This window comes from Cynocephalus volans, chromosome 6 (assembly GCF_027409185.1).
Source record: "Cynocephalus volans isolate mCynVol1 chromosome 6, mCynVol1.pri, whole genome shotgun sequence".
Taxonomy (NCBI): domain Eukaryota; kingdom Metazoa; phylum Chordata; class Mammalia; order Dermoptera; family Cynocephalidae; genus Cynocephalus; species Cynocephalus volans.
The window spans coordinates 151592878-151613756 of record NC_084465.1 but is presented as its reverse complement, the minus strand read 5'-3'; the positions used below and the strand labels follow the sequence as shown (position 1 = coordinate 151613756).

The 20879-nt window shown below is 36.1% G+C and overlaps 1 protein-coding gene across 17 annotated transcripts in view; it reads left to right on the top strand.

Moving 5' to 3' along the window:
- Window positions 1-20879, top strand: part of PARD3 (par-3 family cell polarity regulator) — a 635972-nt gene that overhangs the window by 237036 nt on the left and 378057 nt on the right. For all 17 annotated transcript variants that reach the window (XM_063101404.1, XM_063101401.1, XM_063101396.1 and 14 more), the window contains exon 3: window positions 13373-13553. In XM_063101404.1, coding sequence (XP_062957474.1) covers window positions 13373-13553 — 181 coding nt within the window. The remainder of the gene's footprint in view (window positions 1-13372; window positions 13554-20879) is intronic.

Genomic DNA, 20879 nt, shown 5'->3' with positions numbered 1-20879 from the left:
GTGGAAAAAGTTCATTCGTAGCTTTATTAAACTATCAAAGTGGTCTATAACTAGTGCTTTGCACAGTTCTTGGCACATAGTAGGCATACAGTATAAATAAAAAAATAAATATAAATAAAAGAGGTGATGAGCCACAGCTTTATAAGCTGGTGCAAGGTTGTATAATCAGACCTGAGAGTTGTGATTCTAGAGGAAAGGTGTGAACCACAGGCAAGAAAGCGCAGGGACGGCAAGAACATGAGCTGTCCCTTTGTTGTGTCTTTATCTAATGTTAGGCTTAGCCTACTTCAGACCTACTTTTGGTTTCAGAGAATAGTAAGATCTGGATTTTAGAGCATTGAAAAGTAGGAGGACTATGATGTGGGTGGTAGCAATCCTTGATCTCTTGCTGTTCTTTCATGCAGCGAAAGGAGCTTCATTTCCTGGGTCTAAGCAAAGGGGTGAGGTTAGGGAATGATGCGCAGAGGAATTGTTGTATATTAGCTGTTTATTATTAACTTGCCTATATTTTCAAAGAGATTGCAAAATAAATTTGATAATTTATACTAATTAATCATGTACAAGGGTACTTCAAAAAGTTCATGGAAAAATGGCAGTAAGAAATAATATGGATCTTCATGAACTTTTTGAAGAGTACCCTCCTATTTATTGGGGGCACTTTTGGGTCAAGAAGCAGGGTGAGACGCGAAGACTAATAAAATAGACCCTTTTACAAGAAAATTAAGAACTGTTTACAGAATCCTTATCTGTTAAGACAGGCATATTGTGAACCTGAATTTATCTGCTTTAGTGTTACTTTAACAAATATTTGAGTTTTATTTTTTGTACATCAGTGGACTAAAAATTGTTTATTCATATTCTTTTAATATTTTCCCTCTATTATTGAAATTATTTTAGCACTGGTATGAAATAATTTTAGGTCCCATTTGTTGAAAATATGTATTGATGTAACCTTCCTTGAGAAAGTGCTAATGTGCCTCCTTGTGGTATTTAAATACTACTGATCACTCTACTCCGTGAAACTTTTCTTTTCCCAGTTTGTTCGCTCATTTGTTCCTCCTTCCCTCCCTCTCTCTTACCCTCCTTCCCTCTTTTCCTCCCTCCTTTCCTTTCTTTTTGGTGGCTGGCCAGTAAGGGTATCCGAACCTTTGACCTTGGTGTTACAACATGGCACTGTAACCAAATGAGCTAACTGGCCAGCCCTTTTCTCCAGTTTCTTTGATAGTGGGACTGAAGGAAGGGAAGAGAAACCTACATTCTCAGCTTTGTCCAGGTTTTGGTCCTGATTTCCATACATGCTGTACGTTCAGATTGGGGTCCTTAATTGAACTCATAGGTTCTGCTATACCTACATGCTGACATCACCCAGTTACGTATATTTAGCCTTGAACTCCCATTTGCACCACAGACTGTCATCTCCAGTTCTCTACCAGGAACTGGATACTGAGTGTGTGATAGTTTTACTTCAAATTGAATGCATCATCTTTTGTCCCAAACTTGTTTGTCCTCGTGCTTGTCCTCTGCTCATTCCCCCAAGCCACACATCTAGACACCTGAGATTCATCCTCCTCCTTTACAGTGGTGCCCACCCACCACATACCAAATCATTTTAAGTAATTCTCAATTCTGCATTTCAACAATTATATATTTTAATTGTCTTTTCACTTCACTGCCTTTTCCGTTAGTCTACGCCCTCATGACTTCTTCATTATTGGACTAACGAGCTGTGAGTGTTTACTCTTCTAGTCCTTTCTCCATAGTCCTTGAAACCTTGTGCAGAATTAATGCAAATTAAACTGGTGTGCATTCAAGGATGCCACCCCACAGTTTCTGAGACGAAGTTCAGGCGGTTTAGCTTAATACCTCCTCATGCCTTTCGTCTAACTCTGATAACCTCAATTTCTTGAAACGTTCTCTAATAATAATAGCTAACATTTATTAAGTACGGTTGTCCTTGGTATCCTTGGGGGATTGGTTCCAGGACTTCCTGCGGATACCAAAATCCAAAGATGCGCAAGTCCCTGATATAAAATGGCATAGTATTTGCATATAACTTAAGGCCATGTCTAGATTACTTATAATATTTAATACACTCTAAGTACTATATAAATAGGTGCTATACTGTACTGTTTAGAGAATAATGACAAAAAATCTGTATCTGTTTAGTACAGACACTACCACCACCACCCCCACCCCCAAATATATGCAATCTGCACTTGGTTGAATCCACAGATGTGGGACCCACGGATATGAGGGCCAACTGCACTTGGTATTTGCAGAACTATTCTGAGCAATTTAATTAAATGAAATAACATACACAAAAAGCCTATACAGTACTGAGCCTGGAGAACTAAAGAAACTGGCTAGGGTCACGCAACTCATTAGTCCCCTCTTTGGGCCTTAGTCATCTTGGGCAGCTGATTCACGATGAACCTCCTCCTGGTAATGGTAATGTGTGAGTGCACTGCAGACCACCAGATTAACATAACTCTGCCTCCGCTGGTCTGGGTCACCTGTGGGCATGTTTTCTGTGAGAAGCAGATGAAAGGCAGGAAGAGGCTTTGGGCTTTTCTCAGAATATATTTTCTTTAAAATTTAAAGTTTTCAAACATCCATTAGATGGCACTGGTATTTACGTTTCCAAAGATTTGCATTGAATTTTAGTATTAAAGCGATCTGTGGATTAGGGGAAATACTTAGATTGTAAGTATGTCTTTTACCTGTCAAATAAGGGGGGGAGAAAGTATTGACACACAATTGTATGTATTCTGTGTTCCTTTTGTAAAAAAAAAAAAAAAAAAAAAAAACTGCTAAACAGGTTATACTAATGAAGAGTTGATAAAAGAATTTTATTATTTAGCTACTTTTTTAATAAACCTGCCAGTTGATTAAAATCAGCCTAATTTAATCAGCATTGTATTGCATGGGGAAGATAATTTAGGCTAATATTAAGGACACCATTATCTCTCCTTTGTAGAAAGTATGGAAATGGTAAGTGTAACAGCAAAAACGGAGTTAGAAAATGTTTTTCATCTGGGTGAATATTTAAAAATCGCACTCTTCTTTTTTGCCTGCAAATTAAACTGAAAGTCATTTTGTAATGTAACATTAGCCTTATATTTTACAAAACACATTTATTGAACTTTGGTCTATTGCTAATGTTGGCTTGTGGTTGTCAGAGTGAATACTGACTTTTTATTATGTATCATTTTAAACTATACTTTCTGTCAGAAATTTGAGTGAATAGAAGTAGTGGGTTTGATGCATCATAGTTTGAAAAGATATCACCGTTAAGCAGCAACTCCCTATTCTACTTTTTTCTTCTTAGTCACTTTTTTCTCCTGTATCCATCCTTCTGCTCCATCCCCAAGTCTTAATAGAATCCTCTGAATTCCTTTCTTCTCTTATAGCAGTTAAACTATTCTCATTTTTCTGATGATGCTTTTAGATGGAAGCTAAGTTATCAGTGGGGGGGTCTTGTTCAAATTGTGAAGTCACTTCACAATTATGTGAATTATGAACTGCCGAGTGAGTTCTCTATACAAATGGCAGGTTGCCTTGGAGACAAGTCTAGTTCTTTGAGTTGTAAATACTGTCTTGTCTTTAAATACCAGAGATGATGATTTGCTAACCTGTGTTTCATCATCTCTAGGCCTAACATTGTGTTAGGATGTTTTCTGTGACTTTGTGCAATTCTTTACTTCCTGATTGATTGACTGTAACCATAGCCAAGTTTTCTAGTGCTTTTAATTTTAAACATAATTTGCAAAATTTAGAACTAAGGAAGTGATCTTTCAAATTTCTATTTTAGAACAGAAAGTTTTCCACTACTGTTTGCCAAAAAATAAAGTATTAAGTTCACCAGATTTGATTGGCAAGAAATTTTAGTGATGAGTCATTTTTTACATGTTCAACAATGGATTCAGTGATGGCTTGATTAGGCACAAGGAAGTGAATGTCTAAGTTCTTTGAGACGTTACTTGATGAAAGACATAGGCTGAAGTCACCTATGTTCCTGAAGACACCTGATACAAACTCCAGCACAGAGCCAGGAGGTACAAGTTCGTAGGAAAATGTCATTGTGGGTTAAGTGGGACTCCAACTTTCTTGCAGCTAAACATTTGTATCTTGCTGGTTGCATGGTGAGAGGAAGACTTGAGGGTGGCATGTGGATATGGAGACAAGGTTTCCAGGTCAACAGAACAGATCCTGGCTTAATATACCCAGCTAGCTAAGGAGATAAAAAGAGCTCAGCTCTGTTTTGGTGGACTCATCAAATGAGGCAGAAATGCAGATGAGCAAGAGAGAGCAGAGTATGATCCTGCCTGGAGGTAATAATGGTGCTGTGTTTCTGGGCTGAGCATTTACACTGGCAGCTTCTTGTCTCCTAGGACTGTAGGTTGGGGATTGGGGAGAGTTGAGGATATTGATGTAGCCCTGGGAAGGAAGGGGGCAATGACTTGTCTAGTGTAGAAGTTGGGAAGAATCAATTCATTCATACTTGCTCACTGAAGTTCAACCAGTGTGATTGGTACTGTGGGCTTGGGTAGTGTATCTTTTAATTACAGTTTACAGGAAGGCACTGAGAGGCTCTATTTGTGTGTGGGTGGGTGGTGGGTCGAGGGTGGGAATGGGGTTGGTTTGTCTCATTAAGCCCTATCTATTTCCTACTTGATATTGGACTTTTGATAAATAACTTTTTTTAAAAAAAAACAAATCCCCAATCTCTAGACTATAGCGTTAATTGAAAGAGTTATTCTTGAGGGATTCTCTTATTTACTATTCATTGATGCAGCTGTTTCTGACTATACATAACACGTATGTGTTGTCAAGCTAAATTGTCCACAGATTAAAACACCATGTTGTTGATTGTTATGTCCACATTAGCCACTTTTAGATAGCTATATGTTGGAAGATTGACAGAGTGGCAAGGTGGAGAGAGGGCACCCAGAGATGAGGACCAGCTGCCTCCAGTGTCTCACCCCAGCAACTGAAGGCCGAGGCAGATTGGAGGTCCAATCTCACGGTACGGTGCAGAGAAAGGACTCCCAGCACTTTGTCACTCTCAGTTTAGCCAGTAGGAAAAGATAGCTAGCCTTTAGTGTGCTCACGGTACTTCGGAGTTCCTTTCTAAGCTTTTCGTCTTCTTTTTTAAGTTGAACAAAATCTTCTTAATTCTTAAAATGCTGATGAAGCACAGAATTAATCTTGCATGCATAACATTTAAAGTTTTTCAGTGGCAAGCTTGAGATTCTCCTTCTGTAGTGAGTTAGCTTTTATTGGTATAGCTTGTATTACTACTACTACGAAACATCATTGGCCCAAATATATTCTTTTACTATTGTTTTGCTTACTCGTCCAGTAAAACTTTATCTGTATTTAAATGAGTTTTTAATGAACCATGATAGGCAAGTAAGGCTCAGAGAATGATTAAGGATTTAGTATTGTTTCTGTGTCATTAAAGTAAGTTCAGTCATCAGAAAGCATACAGATTGATTTTATAGTTCCTTTTTTGCATGTCGACATAATAATTAGTAATTACATCAGTACGTTTGCTTCTGGGGTTCATATTGCTTATTTCCCAGACTTACCATGTTCTCTTTGAGGGGAAGCTGCATGTGTTTATGATAAAATCACAACTAATGCCACCTCCTGCAATCTGAAGTCACCCTATGTTGTGTATGTGATTAGCCAGTTTCAGAATTATTTTGCTCCATGTTACTGTGCTATGCTGCCTTTTATTAACACATAAGCAGTACTGTAATGCAGTTGTAACTTCGTTGGTGGGTACAAATGGAACAGTGGTATTTGTGACAAGGATGCGAGTGAAAGGGGTTTACAATATATCTGACAGGTGGGTCAACTAGCTTATGGCTGTACACATTTGCATATTTCTATTGTGGTTTGTGGTTGACATACTTAAGGCTATAACTTGAGCATAACTCTTAAATTGGTAATCTAATTTGCCTCAGGCCTCAGTGGGTGATAGAGTGTGTCACCCTGAGGGAAAGCAGAATTAAATCTCAGCTCTGAAATGTAAGCATCAGGGCTGGGGAGTATGATAGGTGACTATCTTTCACTGTGATTTCCAGATGAAGCAGAATATCTTTATTAGCATTAGTGACTAAGAAATATTACCTTCTTCAAGGATGCTATTAGCTCTTGTGGGACAGGTGACCTTTGGCCATTAAAGGTAGGAGCTTATGATGGAGGTGGTCTTCTGAGTTGTTCAGGTAGTCATCGGAATGTCTTGCCCTCTCCTCCATGACATATTGTTTGAAATGGCACTATTAAAGATTTATCTCCTTAGGTTCCTTTCTTGTGTTGGATAACACAGTATGCTAATCTATGTAAACATGTTAGGCATCTAGTTAGTTTTCCTTTTATATAAGTGCCACAGTTTATCAAGCATGCTTTATGGGACACAAGTCTAAGTGACATGTTTGAAAAATAAAGGATGGATAAAGGAGAATTCAGGAGCCCAAATAATTGATCTACATTACCTTTTTTTTGTACATTTCTGAGTGAAAGGGCAGAAAATTTAGTTATTGATATGTATGATCCTAATATAGAAATTTATAGATGGAAAAGAAAAGTGATTTTTGGAATAGTGATAGTTTAGAATTATATGTTATGAAGCATTCTCACTTCAGACTTAAAATTCAATAACTCCAGTTACTTGATTTTTATTGTTAATTTTTAGAAACTTATTGCAGTGTGTTATAGCTTTCAGATTTCTGCTGAATTTTCTTTCTGTTATTTTCTGTTGCATTTACTCTTTATAGGCAGATGTGCCCCTGATAACTCCCTGCTATTGCCCAGAGATGCACTTTCTGTTCTGTGTTTCTCGTTGACTTTGTTTTGATACTGTGGACCAAATGATGCAACAGAATCCGACCTACTCATTGAGGCCATTCATGATCCTTAGAGGAAGAGAGGATCTCGGAGGCATCTTCAAGTTCATTGTGGGTTTTAGAATTTTTCCATGTTTTGGACTTTCTCCAGAGCCAAAAATGTGATGCCTTTATTTTACAGTTAAATAATTCTATATATTAGTATTGTGTTTCCAAAGGGTATTCACAAGAACTATGATAATCAACTTGCTCTGGATGTGTTCAGCCTGTACATGAAGAAAGCAACAGAAACAGGATTTTCTCAAGGGATGTGGCAGTAAAATGGCTTCTGAGGGTGTTGGAATCTGAGCCTAGAGGTCTTGGAGACATCGCTTAGACAAGTACTTGACTCAAATCACCATCCTTTTTTCTGTGAGAAGGCAGAATCTGCAAGTTCTTTTGATTCTTTTAAGCTCTCTGGTTAAGACTGACTGGTAATATCACCAGCATGGAATTTTTTGTAATTATCTTGGTTACCTTCAGATATGTTCAGAAAAATTTTACGTGGTAGTGTCAAAATTGTATTAATTTGGTAAGGCAGGTTATTACCTTTGGTTAATCAAGAATGAACAGAATCCTATTCAGAGTCTTACAGATGATCATAGCCTGTAGCTTTCCAGTGGGTTGTGCTGTTGACATGTTAGATGTTTGAATAAATAGAATCTTTGAAGTCAGATAGACTTGATTTACAACCTGAGATTCATTCTGTACTTATTTAAACATTGGTCAGATTAATCTCTCTCAGCCTCAGTTTTCTTTTCTGTAAACTGAAATAATAAAAGCTGCTGTGTTTTTATGTGAGACATCAAGGGGAGGATGTAGACCAACTGCGAAATTACTAAATTTTGTGGTTGTAGTCTTAAAGTTGATACACCTTACGTCTTTATTCGTCACATGTCTAGGAGACTACGCATCGCCTCTGTATGAGTTTCCTATTGCTGCCGTAACACATTACAGTAGTCCCCCTTTCCCTGTTTTGATTTCTGCACTTTCAGATACCCATGATCAACAGTGGTCCCAAACATTAAATGGAAAATTCCAGAAATGAAAAATTCATAAGTTTTAAATTGCACCCCGTTCTGAGTAGCGTGATGAAATCTTGCACCGTCCCTCTCTGTCCTCACTTGGGGGGGTGAATCGTCCCTTCATCCAGTGGATCCACACTGTGCAAGTTGCGTGCCCTGTAGTCACTAAGTAGCCGTTATGAGATTGGAAAAAAATAGTATATATAGGATTTGGTACATCTGCGGTTTCAGATAACTGCTGGGTGTCTTGGAACATATCCCCTGTGTATAAGGGGGGACTAATGTACACAAACTACTGGCTTAAAACAATGCAAATTTGTTAATTTATGCCTCCATATGGTAGAAATCTGAAATGGTCTCATTGGAGTAAAATCAAGGCGTTGACAGAGGCGTGTTCCTTCTTAGAGGCTGCTGGAGAGAGTCTATTTCGTTGCCTTCTCAATGTGGCTCATGTTCCTTGGCTTGTGGCTCCCTTTCTTCATCTTCAAAGCCAGCAGTGTAGCATCTCTCTGACCACTGTCACATCTCTCTCTGGCCATAGCCAGTTAAAGTTATCCATTTTTCCAGGCTTACATGAGTAGATAAGGCTGTCAGGATAACCTGGGATATTTTTAAGATCTTTAACTTGAATCCCATCTGCAAAGTCCCCTTTGCCTTGAAAGGTAACATTCACTGGTTCCAGGAATCTGGGCATAGATGACTCTGGTGGTGGGGCACAATTCTGCCACCACAACAACCATCCTCTTTTATTCAGAAGAGGAAAGTAAAACTTAGAGGTGTTAGAGGAGAGTAGATTTACCATTTGCCATAATGTCAGAGGGGGCTTTGAATGTAGCTCTGATTCCAAATTCTATGCACTTAGCACTTTGCTACATGCAGTTGTGGTCTTTCGACTTGTAATTTTACCCTCTAAAGGGACCACCCTAGATCCAGTAAGCATTTATGTGTGATTTTTATATGACAGGTTTTCTGTTGGAGAGTTCTGATGTTTCAGGGAGTTAAAATCACTTGTGAGGCAATGTTTAGAGTTTATCTGATATTTGGGTTATTGTGGGTGTTATCCAAATTCGGCCTGTTTTTTCTCATGGAGACTTGATGGATGAGTAGAACAGAAGAAAAATTAATAACTATTGAAAGTAAAAATGAACTTTCAGAATCGATCTACTTCATGGACAGCAGCGAAAATTCCATCTGTTAAAATATGGATTTGAGACATGTTTCACAAATTTGAAAGCAGACGTTTCCTTTAGTTTTTGAAGGGCATGATAGAGATTTTTAATATGTGATGTTTTTGTGAAGGTCCCATTTTCTTTTGCTGTGTTACTATATGTATTCTTGTAGAGTATATTTTCTAAAATTAAATGTCCTTCCCAATTTAACACAAAATTGCTTCATATCTGCACCTGGCACTTAAATTTTGGTTTAAAAGAAAGCTGTAAAATTGTATGTTATTGACATATTGTAAATCACCAACTGTGATTCTGCCACTGAAATTCAAACAGCATTTGTTCATGACATCGTCCAGATTTCATAATACTTGTGTTTTCTAAAAATGCTGGAGATAATTACTGAAACTAATATACATGTATAAGCTCCTTCATCGTGTGGCATTTAAAGACTCGTTCTTTGTCATTTTCAATCTCCATTTTCAGTTTGCAGAAAGGACTTGGTTCTTGAGAGAACACATCATTGTGAAAAGTTAATAAGAAAACTTGAATTTCATTTGCTTCCAATTAAGCACCAAAATGTCAAAACTTAATATCTTCAAAACACATAATAAGCCACATACCTCGTGAAAAGTATGATGACATTAAAATTAAGTACAGAAATCCAAATCCTGATGAAGAGCTTGAAATGGATAGTTTTGGCTTGTCAGGGTTACAAAGGTACCTTGACTTTTAGTTTTAGTTCCCAAATTGAACATTTTAAATCGTGTTACTAGAAGATGGGTGATCTACTGCAGGGTCATCAAACTATGGCCCATGGGTGAAATTTGGCCCGCTGCCTGCTTTTGTAAGTGAAGTTTTATTTAAGTATAGCCACGTTCATTTGTTTACGTACTGCCTGTGGTACTTGCATGCTACAGTGGCAGAGTAGAATAGTGAAAGACGATTTGGATCACAGCTCCAAAAATATTTACTATCTAGCCCTTTTCAGAAAAAGTTTGCTCATACGTGATCTAGAGGAACATACATCTACTAATACAGGGGAGACACCTGCCAGGCAGTATCAAATAAACAAGCTGATTTTGTTACTGTATATGGAAACTTTGGTGTATACTTAGAAACATCTTCCCATTTTTTGTAACTGTTCAGGATTTCTTTTCCCACTTCTGTTGCTTGTCATAAGGTTGAGTGGCCCAACTCTTCATCCTACTTTGATTTCTTCTTGCCACTTAGCCTCTCTCCAAGATTAATCAGCTAATTATATATTATACCACAGCAGGGTTCTGAGCTTCCTGTTTATCTACATGTCTCTATGACCTTATAATGGTTTTCTTTGTTGTTTCATGAATTGATTGATGATATGTAAGTGTTCATGGAAACAGCATTTGTTCAAAATGATAAAACTATGAAATGAGGATTGTAATTATAAATACTGCTTATATTCTGTAAATTTATCTTACTGTCCCTTAACTGATAGGAGTATTGGCATTGAAAAAGCTTGGCTTGCTGGCGGAAGAGGTGGATCATTTTGTCTGTAGCTATGGTTCTTCTTTCCTTGGAAAGCCAAACTTAGTTGCTAGGCATGGGATTGTAGGGTGAATGACCAAGGCGACAGCCATTGCTGCTCCCCGGAACCTTATTACTTTTTGGGATTTTTAAGAAGTGTATTAGTGTTTTAATAACTATATTAGCTATAAAAAGAAATAAAATAAATTTTTATCTTTATGTTTTTTGTAATACTGTATTGTAACATTTTAAAATTTTTAATTGAAATAATCTTATACTTCAAAGAGGTTGGAAATAATGTTTCTATATGTCCTTCATCTGTCCCTAATGTTAACATCCTACAGAATCATAGTATAATTAACAAAAGCAAGAAACTAATCCTGAGTCAGTACTGTCAGCTAATCTACAGAGCTCGTTTGAACTTTGCCTCTTTTTCACTAATGTTCTTTTTCTGGTCTGGGATCCAGTCCAAGACCTTACATTGCGTGTAGTTCTCATTTTTTCTCAGTCTCCTCCAATTTATACATTTTCATCATTTTTTTTCCTTCTACTTTCATGACCTTGATACTTTTAAAGGATACTATTTATTTTGTAGAAAGTGCCTCAATTTGGGTTTGTCTGATGTTTCCTCATGATTAGATTGAAGTTATACATTTTTGGCAGGAATAACAGAAGTAATGTTATATACTTCTCAGGGCATTTTATCTGATGGTACATGATGCTGACATGTCTTATTACTGGTGATTTTTTTGGGGGGGGGGGCGGCTGGCTGGTACAGGGATCCGAACCCTTGTCCTTGGCGTTACAAGGTGGCACTCTAACCAGCTGAGCAAACTGGCTAGCATATTATTACTGGTGATGTTATCCTTGGTAAAGTGGTGTCTCCAAGTTTCTTCATTGCAAAGAAACTATTTTTCCCTTTTTAGTTAAAACGTATCTTACGGGGAGACATTTTGAGATATGCAAACATCCTCATCATATTCTCACCCATCAATTTTAGCATCCATGGGTAGATCTTCCCTGTAACAATGATTACTGTGGAGGTTGCCTAATGATGATTTCTATTTCCATCATTCCTTCTGTATTTATTATTTGGAATGCTATAGTAGGGAAGAGCTGTCCATTCTCCACCATTTCTTCAATTATTTATTTGTATCATTTATAGACTTATGGTATTTAGTTTATTCTTTGGGTTATAATCCAATGCTGGCATTGTTTATTTTGTTTACAAGTTGTCTCAGCTTTGGCCATTGTGAGTCCTTCAGGTTGGCAGCTGTTTTCCCTGTGAGATGCCTCAGTCATTTTTGAGTATATATTTACTTACTTTTTAGCATCACAAGGTGTTGTAGGCTCATCATGTGTTTTCCCTGTCCTCACCCTAAAATCAACCATTTTCCCAAGGAGCCCAGGTTCATTTACTGGAGAACAGTGTTAGAAACTAGGATCTGGGCACTGGGTATGCCCATTGGTACTGGGATTTCATCGCTTCTAGGACCTCTTGATGGACAGAGCGAGGAAATATGTTTGTACATATATTACCATATATGCATTAACATTCATCTATTCTATCTGTCTGTGTACCTGCCTAACTACTACTGATAAAAACCTTGGCTTCATACTGATGCTGCTGATTTAAATCTAATACCACAGAGTTTGGTCTAGCATTTCCTTATTTTTGTAACTTCTGTTTCTGACAGTGAGAACATTGGCTTTCATTATCCAAAATATTTTCACTTTTTTGTTTATTCCTGGTGTGTGTATATAGTAGATTGAGAATTGCTAGACCATACTTCAAAAAGCTCGTGGAAAGATTATATTATCTTTTAATTCTATTTTTCTATGAACTTTCTGAAGTACCCTTGTATATGCTTGTGATAAACAAATTCACTAACTAGAATATAATATCTGTGTGACCATTCTCTTTGTCTTTGGCTTTACGTTACATGGTGAAGGCACAGTTTTCCAAAGCTACTTAGGCTAATTCTTTTCTCCCCTATCCCCTCTGGTGTGGTCATAATCTTCATTTGTAATACAATTAGGTTCATTTGTTTGTGTGCCATTTTGGATTCCTCTGGTGCTTCCTGCCTCACCTTGCCATCCCAGAGGATTTCAATTATTTATTTCTGTTTTAGGTAATTGAATTGTTACTGTGTTTCTAAAAATCAGAGCTGTACAGAAAAATAAGCTCAGAAAAGTGTCACTTCCCCATTATTTCCACTGTCTGTTCCCATTCCCTGTTGCTTTCAACCCTATTGCTATTTACTCCTTTCCATAACCCATTTACTCAGTTTCTCTTTTATCCTTTCTATATTTCTTATGCACAGATGAGCAGACATGTGTACAGTTTTTAATATCCCCTTCTTCCTTATAAGGGTAGCTTATACTGTGTGTATGTGTGCATTAATACATGTTCAGGTATACATATGTACACACATACGTAAATGCACTCTTTTGCATGTTTCCTTTCCATTTAACAATATATATGATATATAAAAAAGATTTAAATTCATCCCTGTTTTAGCATTCTGAGATATTAAACAGCTTTATTATTTTTCACCCATAGAATTTTGTATGTGAAATGTACAACTTAGAAATATAAAAGTAAAGCATCTAAATTCAGGGAAACATTATTTCTTTGCAGGTTTGCTTTCTAAAACTTAATATTTCTGGGTGCATTAATATCAGTATTTTTCCACTGTGTATTTATATGAAAATGGCATACATTTTTGGTAGTAATTTAAATGATTTTATTTATAACTGCAAATTTACCTGTCGTTTCTAGCTGGTAGCAGTGTTTGATGAGCAAGATCCGCATCATGGAGGCGATGGCACCAGTGCCAGCTCCACAGGTACCCAGAGTCCAGAGATATTTGGCAGTGAGCTTGGCACCAGCAATGTCTCAGCCTTTCAGCCTTATCAAGCAACAAGTGAAATTGAGGTCACACCTTCAGTCCTTCGTGCAAGTAAGTGAAAGCTCTTTTTCTCTGCACATTTCATCTTAATTTACAGGAATGCCAACTTTTGTTATCCATCCATGCTCCTGTGAATGGAATTCATTGTCTGTTTTTATCAAAAACTGATTATGTTTAGAACCTGGGCAAATATCTTTTGCAAGAAAAGTAGGCAGTTCTTTATATTTTAGTAGATTGGGCTTACGTTAATTTTAGGCTAGTAGACTTTTAATTGCCCACTAAAGGTAAATAAGGATAATAGTTCAAGTTAAATTACCTGGATTTTCCTTTCCGTATATTTCATGTGAGTGCTAGAACAAAGAGAATTGAATAGTATTGATACAAAACATGGCATTATTGATTGGCATTCAGCTCAGTTACAACCATTATTTGTATTATGTGAACTTTATCTGAAGAGCTGGGGAGGAAGAGACCTTAAGGCCAAAGTTATCTTCAGGGTTCTGGAAGAGCTGCTGTTAGAATGCCATCTTAAGGAGAGGGAATGTAAGACATGGTGAGTCTAATTAGGAATCCTAGGGCCAAAGTACTCGAGTTCCAGGTCACTTGCTTGAAGGATTCTGGTTGCCATTTCTGGAAGGTTTACTTAGAAAAGTGAGGCATTTTTGCTAGAAATAATGTTTAGTGTTTATAATTATATGATCTTATAATTGAGCAGCTGTTGAGAGTAAAAAGGTCCATTTCATGTAATTTTTCAGTTTAAAGATCATTTATCCTTTAGGCACATCTATGCAGAAATACTGAGTTTTTCAAGTAGAAAATTTGGTTTGTGTGGGTTTACTGATGGATAGTCTGTAGTAGATCTTCATATATAAATGGATAATATATAATAATATATAATATATAAAAACAGCATGTAGAATATAGGTAGATAATATTTAGAATGCATAGTTTATTCTTCTAAAATGCATGCTTATTCCCATTTTTTTTCATTGGTAGCAATTGATAGCCTTTTGGCAATTTGCTTCCAGATGTTTATAAACTACCTCTGCTTCCACTGTCCTTGAAGGTATATATGAGAACAAGGAAAGAATATCAATTTACTGGTTAACAAATCAGAAACCACAGGGAAAGTATGCCAGATAGAGGTGAAGAGCTTTAGAAGGTACATTGCAACATGGGCTATGTAAGTGATGCCCTGAAGGATTATATGTGTGCAGAGCGATAGTAGCCACTTCTTACAGCTACTTTCTATTATTGGAGATGAAATCCAGGTACAATGAAAAATGTTTCCAAGGAAGCTGGAGTGAAACAGCTGCTGTAAGTTGTTTGTACACATGTGTAAGCAAAATATATTTTAAACTAATTTTTTGGAAATAACGTTTGATTTCTGCATGAATATACTATTTAAAACGTCTTATGTTTGATTTACTTTGGGCAGTGTTTCTCAAAAGACGAGGCATCAGCCATGCATGTTGTACAAGGTGACATGTAGGTGGTATACAGGCTACCCTAGTGTCTTTCATTATGCATTAGCTCATTAAGCCCGTGATTTAATGGATATCTACTTGGAATGAGCCTGCCTATAAAAAGTAGATTGCTAAATTTGACTTAAAGAAAATTCTAATGAAATAATAGTACAGGTATTCAGGAACCTGAAGTTTAGAAAATCGTGTCTTTATGTGAGTAAGTACACCCTAATATATGTACTTAAATATGAGGGTACTTCAAAAAGTTCATGAAAAGACTCATATTCTTTTAATTCTATTTTTCCATGAGCTTTTTGAAATACCCTCATACAGAACTTTTTGTTCTGCTGTTGTTATAGTGTTGTATTTGTGTGTTTTCTAAAGCAAGGTGCCCCTTTAATTTAGCCTTGCCATAAAAAATGTTGGAGGAAAGGTAAGTCCTGTGTTTATGTAAAGAAAAACTTGAATGGCATGCTTTCCGTCAATTTTTATCTTTTCACTCCTCTGGACTCAACAAATTTCTAAAACAACCACCACATTTGGCTGGCCCTATGTGTTAAAATTTAAATGCTGTTTTCAACCCAAAATATCTCTCTTATCTTGTTTTTACTGAGAAAAAGAAGTTATATTTGAAGCATATGTGTTGTCTTGCAGCCACCAGTGGGAGAATATGCAAATCTTACTTTTCTTGCTCTGATTTTTATATGCTAAGGTTGTTTAGATTTTATGTCCTTGGCAGGCGTTGAGTAAGTACATGTTAAGCATCTACTATATATAAGGTTTGTGACTGTCTAAAAGTTACCCATTCCACATGAGTCATCTGTCTATTAAGATGGTTTTTCATACTGTATTAATAACATTCATTCAGACATAAAACTTGAGCTCGTCTGTGCCAGCCAGGCGTTGTGCTATGCGATGAGTCCAGAGTTGTACTAATAAGTCCTAGTCTCTGCTATCAGGGAGCTATTTTTGCTAGTCTTTCTTATTTACACATATGAAAATAAAGAAGCCAACAATATGTAGAGATTTTTTTTCAATTGAGGATAAACAACTGTAACTAGGGGAATGATTGGTAAAGGATTTCAGATAAATTAACTTCTAACTTCAAGGAGTGATAACTTCCCTATGTTTTCCAAGGAATAATTCTACTCCTCCTCTTTGTTCCAAAAGGAATTAATGAAAGCTGTGAAAAGTATGTAGGGTATACTTTTTAAAAATCAATCAAATAGTAGATATTAAATTTGGGTATTAAGATAATGTTTGGGTGGGTTTATTACACAGAATTCTCATCTTGAGGTCTTTTTATGTTTTTTTAGAAGTTGCCATTTATTTGAGCTTGAGCTTTTTTGTAGTACATACAAAAAGGGGACTCTGATTTAGTTAAATCTGTGGTTTTCATTGGGGACATTGAAAATGTCCTAAGGGACATTTGGCAATGTCTGGAGATATTTTTGGTTGTTACAACTGGTGGAGGTGGGGGGCTGCTACTGGCATGTAGTAGAGGCTAAGGATACTGCTAAACATCCTACAAGCACGGGACAGTCCCCCACATCAAAGGACTATCCAGCCCAATGACAATAGTGACAAGATTAGAAACCCTGAAATAAATGAATCATTGTCTTTGCAAAGTAGCCATTTCCTGAAACTTGAGAGAAAAATTTTCTTAATTCCAGTATATTGGACAATATCCTGAATAATACCCTTAAAGTAAAGGGCAAAGACATGATTACTAGCTAATAACAATATTGTTCATAGGAAGTAACTAATGGACAATAACAAAAGAAAAAAAGAGGAGACTATGGGTGGTATTACACAAAAATATGAGTATAAATATAATTATAAGAACAAAAATATAAACTTTTCTATATACTAAAAAATGGGTTTTAAGAAACGACAGAGTAAATAAAATAAACCAGAGAGTGAAAGACTATTTATTTAAAAGCTTCTTATGTTAAATAAATAAAATAAGGTAGGATAACTATAAAAAATAGGTACCTAAGGGTAAGGTAGAGATTAGGATGGAGGAAATTGAAAAGAAGTTTGACTTATCTACCTTGTTTTGTATATTTGATGTTGGAATCATATTATAATTTACATAATTATAAAATAGGCAAATTTAATTTTTAAAAGTTCTTAATGAATAGTATTAATATTATGCGTAATAAAATGTTAATAAATAGTAGTTCTTAATTCTTAAAAAATTCATATGAAACACCTAAGCAGAAGTATGTAAGTTGATGGCCCAAACATAACAAGAGTAACTATTTCAAGTAACTTTAAAACACAGTAATTTGTACAACCATAGGAAAATGTATCTTAAGGAAAGAGAAAACTTCCAAACAAACGAGAACCCTAAAACTGTTTTGGTAATGTTGGTACTGTTAATTCTAGATTGCTGGGTAGGGGTTATGGGAAGAAGCAAATGAAGAATTATATTTTAATTGCTGTATAGAATTTAATTCTGTATAGAAGAAAAAGGATACAGATGTAAGTTGGAAGAGAATAAACAAAAATCCCATAGTCCTCAATTTGAAGACGACATGCCAATGAATTAATGATATGTTTTCTTACAAAAAAAAAAAAAAAAAAGTGAAGGGAATGTGTATGTGTTCACTGGAAAGGTCTGGAATCAGTAACCAACCAGCCCTGTAACTGAGCATTTCTCATATCTAGAGTATGCTCTGGAAATAGCATTTCCCATTAAAAGGGATCTGAGCTCCATGGAGAAATGGCTGAATTCACGTCTGAACAGGAAGTGCATGAGATGGTCCTGGACCATCCTGACATGTCGGAAAATAAGGAAGCTACGAACGATTACTAGGATTGTATTAAAGTGTCATGGAGCCAACATGAAGTTCTTGCTGGCCAAAGATGGGAAAATTGGGACATCAGTAAGGATGGTAACAGCAATAAATTTACAAATTGATAATGATAATAAATAAATAAGCAAGCTAAAAAATGATAGCAAACCAAATTTTATTTGGAAAACTGGTAGAGGAAAGAAAGAATGTTATCTACAGTGCTTTTCCTATAAGAAAGTTATCACTGAATAACCAAAGTCATAGATGAGGGGTAAGTTTCTTTTTATATAACTATTCCAGCTAATAAATGAAAAAGTAATGATAGAATTAGAATATTACTATTTTGTAACTCCTGATGAAATAATGGATCTAGGTGTTGATCATTGCTGTGGTCTGAATGTGTCCCCCAAAATTCATGTGTTGGAAAGTTAATTCCCAATGCAACAGTGTTGGGAGGTGGGGGCCTAATGGGAGGTGTTTAGATAATAAGGGCTCTGCCCTCATGAATGGAAAGCAGCATTAGCTATAAAAAAAGGGCTTAAGGGAAGAGGGTTCACTCTTTTTAACTCTTCTGCCATGTGAGGGCAGAACATTCATCTTCTCTTTCCCTTCTGCCTCACACCATGTGAGGACGCAGTAAGAAGGCCCACAGCAGATGCTTGATCTTGGACTTCCCAGCCTCCAGAACTGTGAGAAAATGAATTTCTGTTCTGTAGAAATTGCCCAGTCTCAGGTATTATGTTATAGCAGCACAAAACAGACTAAGACAATCATTAATCACTGCTAACATAAAAAAGTAATAAATTAAGGAGAGACCACCAAGCATTTTATGCCTCCTGATGGAAGAAACCTATGAAGTAGTCTTGACAAAACAAATTAGTCTTGAATGTGATCATATATCTAGATCCAACTGCCAATTTACAGGAAATACAGAGCATTCAGAAGCATGTTAACACCATGGGAATGCAATCAGCCAAATCCAGACTACGAGGAACTGTATGACAAATGACGCAGGTCTTTAATAAATCAGTCATGGGCAGAGTGGGGAATGGAGAGGGAATTTATAGGTTAATAGGGACTTTTAAGAGACATATCATCCAATCATAATGTATGGATCTTATTTAAATCCTGATTAAAATGAAGCTTTAAAAAAAGAATGACATTTATATGTTGGGTGAGTTGGACATTAATTGGGTATTTGATATTTGGGAATTATTATTTCTTTAGGTGTGATAATGTTATTGAAATTCTTTTTAAGAGCTTTATCTTTTAGTAATATCTGCTGAACTATTTAGAGTTGAAATGATGTATCTGGAATTTACTTCAAAATAATACAGTCTGGGGAAGTGGGGAATGGGTTACAGCCCAGAATGTTTTTTTTTGTTTGGTTTTTATTTTTCAATTTTCTAAAATTGTACATATTTATGGGGTGCTGTGTGATATTTTAATACATGAATGCAATGTGTAAAGATCAAATGAGGTCAATCAACATATCCGTCACCTCAAACATTTATCATTTCTCTGTGTTAGGAACATTCAAAATCCTCTCTTCTAGCTAATTGAAAGTATACAGCAAGTTGTTAGTTATAGTCACCCCTACCGTGCTATAAGAACTCTAGGTCTTATTCTTCCTATCTCGTTGTAATTTTGTATCTGTTAACCAACTCTCACTAATCCCAACCTGTTACTATCCTCCTTCCCTCCCTACCCTTTCCAGCCTCTGGTAACAACCATTCTACTCTCTACTTCTGTGTGATCAGCATTTTTAGATTGCACATATGAGTGAGAACATGAGGTATTTCTCTTTCTGTTCCTGGCTTAGTTCACTTAACACAGTGTCCTCCAGGTTCATCCATGTTGTTGCAAATGACTGGACATTGTTCTTTTTGTGGCTGAATAGTATTCCATTGTGTAGATATACCACATTTTCTTTATCCATTCATCTGCTGATGGGCACTTAGGTTGATTCCGGTACCTTGGCTGTAGTGAATAATGCTGCAGTAAACGAGGATGTGCAAATATCTCTTTGGTATCCTAATTTCCTTTCCTTTAGATGTGTACCCAGTAGTAGGATTGCGGGGTCACGTGGTAGTTTTATTTTTTTTTAATTTTTGAGAAATCTCCATACTGTTTTCTATAATGGTTATATTAATTTTCATTCTCACTGACAGTGTACAAACCGTTCCCCTTTCTATTCATCCTTGTCAGCATTTGTTATTTTCTCTTTGATAATAGCCATTGTAATTGGAATGAGGTGATATCTCATTGTGGTTTTGATTTGTATTTCCCTGATGATTAGTGATGTTGAGCAGTTTTTTAAAATACCTGTTGGCCATTGGTATGTCTTCTTTTGAGAACTGTCTATTCAGCTCATTTGCCCATTTTTTTGAGCAGATTTTTTTTTGTTGCTGTTGAGTTTCTTATATAATCTGGATATTAATCCCTTGTTGGGTATGTAGTTTGCAAATATTTTCTTCCATTCTTCAGATTGTCTCCTCATTCTGTTGATTGTTTCCTTTTCTGTGCAGAAGGTTTTCAGTTTGATATCATTCCATTTGTCTGTTTTCGCTTTTGTTGATTGTGCTTTTGAGGTTGAGAAAGTCTTTGCCCAGACCAAAGTCCTGAAGTATTTCCCCTGTTTTTTTCTTATTTGTTTGTTTTTGGTTTTTTTAGTAGTTTCATAATTTTGGGTCTTACATTTAAGTCTTTAATTCATATTGAGTTGATTTTTGTGTATGGTGAGAGATAGGAGTCTAGTTTCATTCTTCTGCATACGGATAACCAGTTTTCTCAGCACCATTTATTAAAGAGACTCTTCTTTCCCCAGTGAATACTTTTGGTGCCCTTCATGAAAATCAGTTGTATATAGCACAGAATTTATTACTCAATGTATTTCTTAGTCTTGAATATCTTTTATAGGTTATCTTTTCATATTTCTTTGCAACAAAAGAAATTAAAATTTAACTCTTCTAGATTTTCTGTAAAATTTAAGCATACCATGTTATCATTTTGAGTATATAATTTATCAAAATAGCATAAACATACAACTGTGTAACAAATTTTGCTTTTTTAATGTGGAAATAAATGAAGACCATACAAATGAGAACATG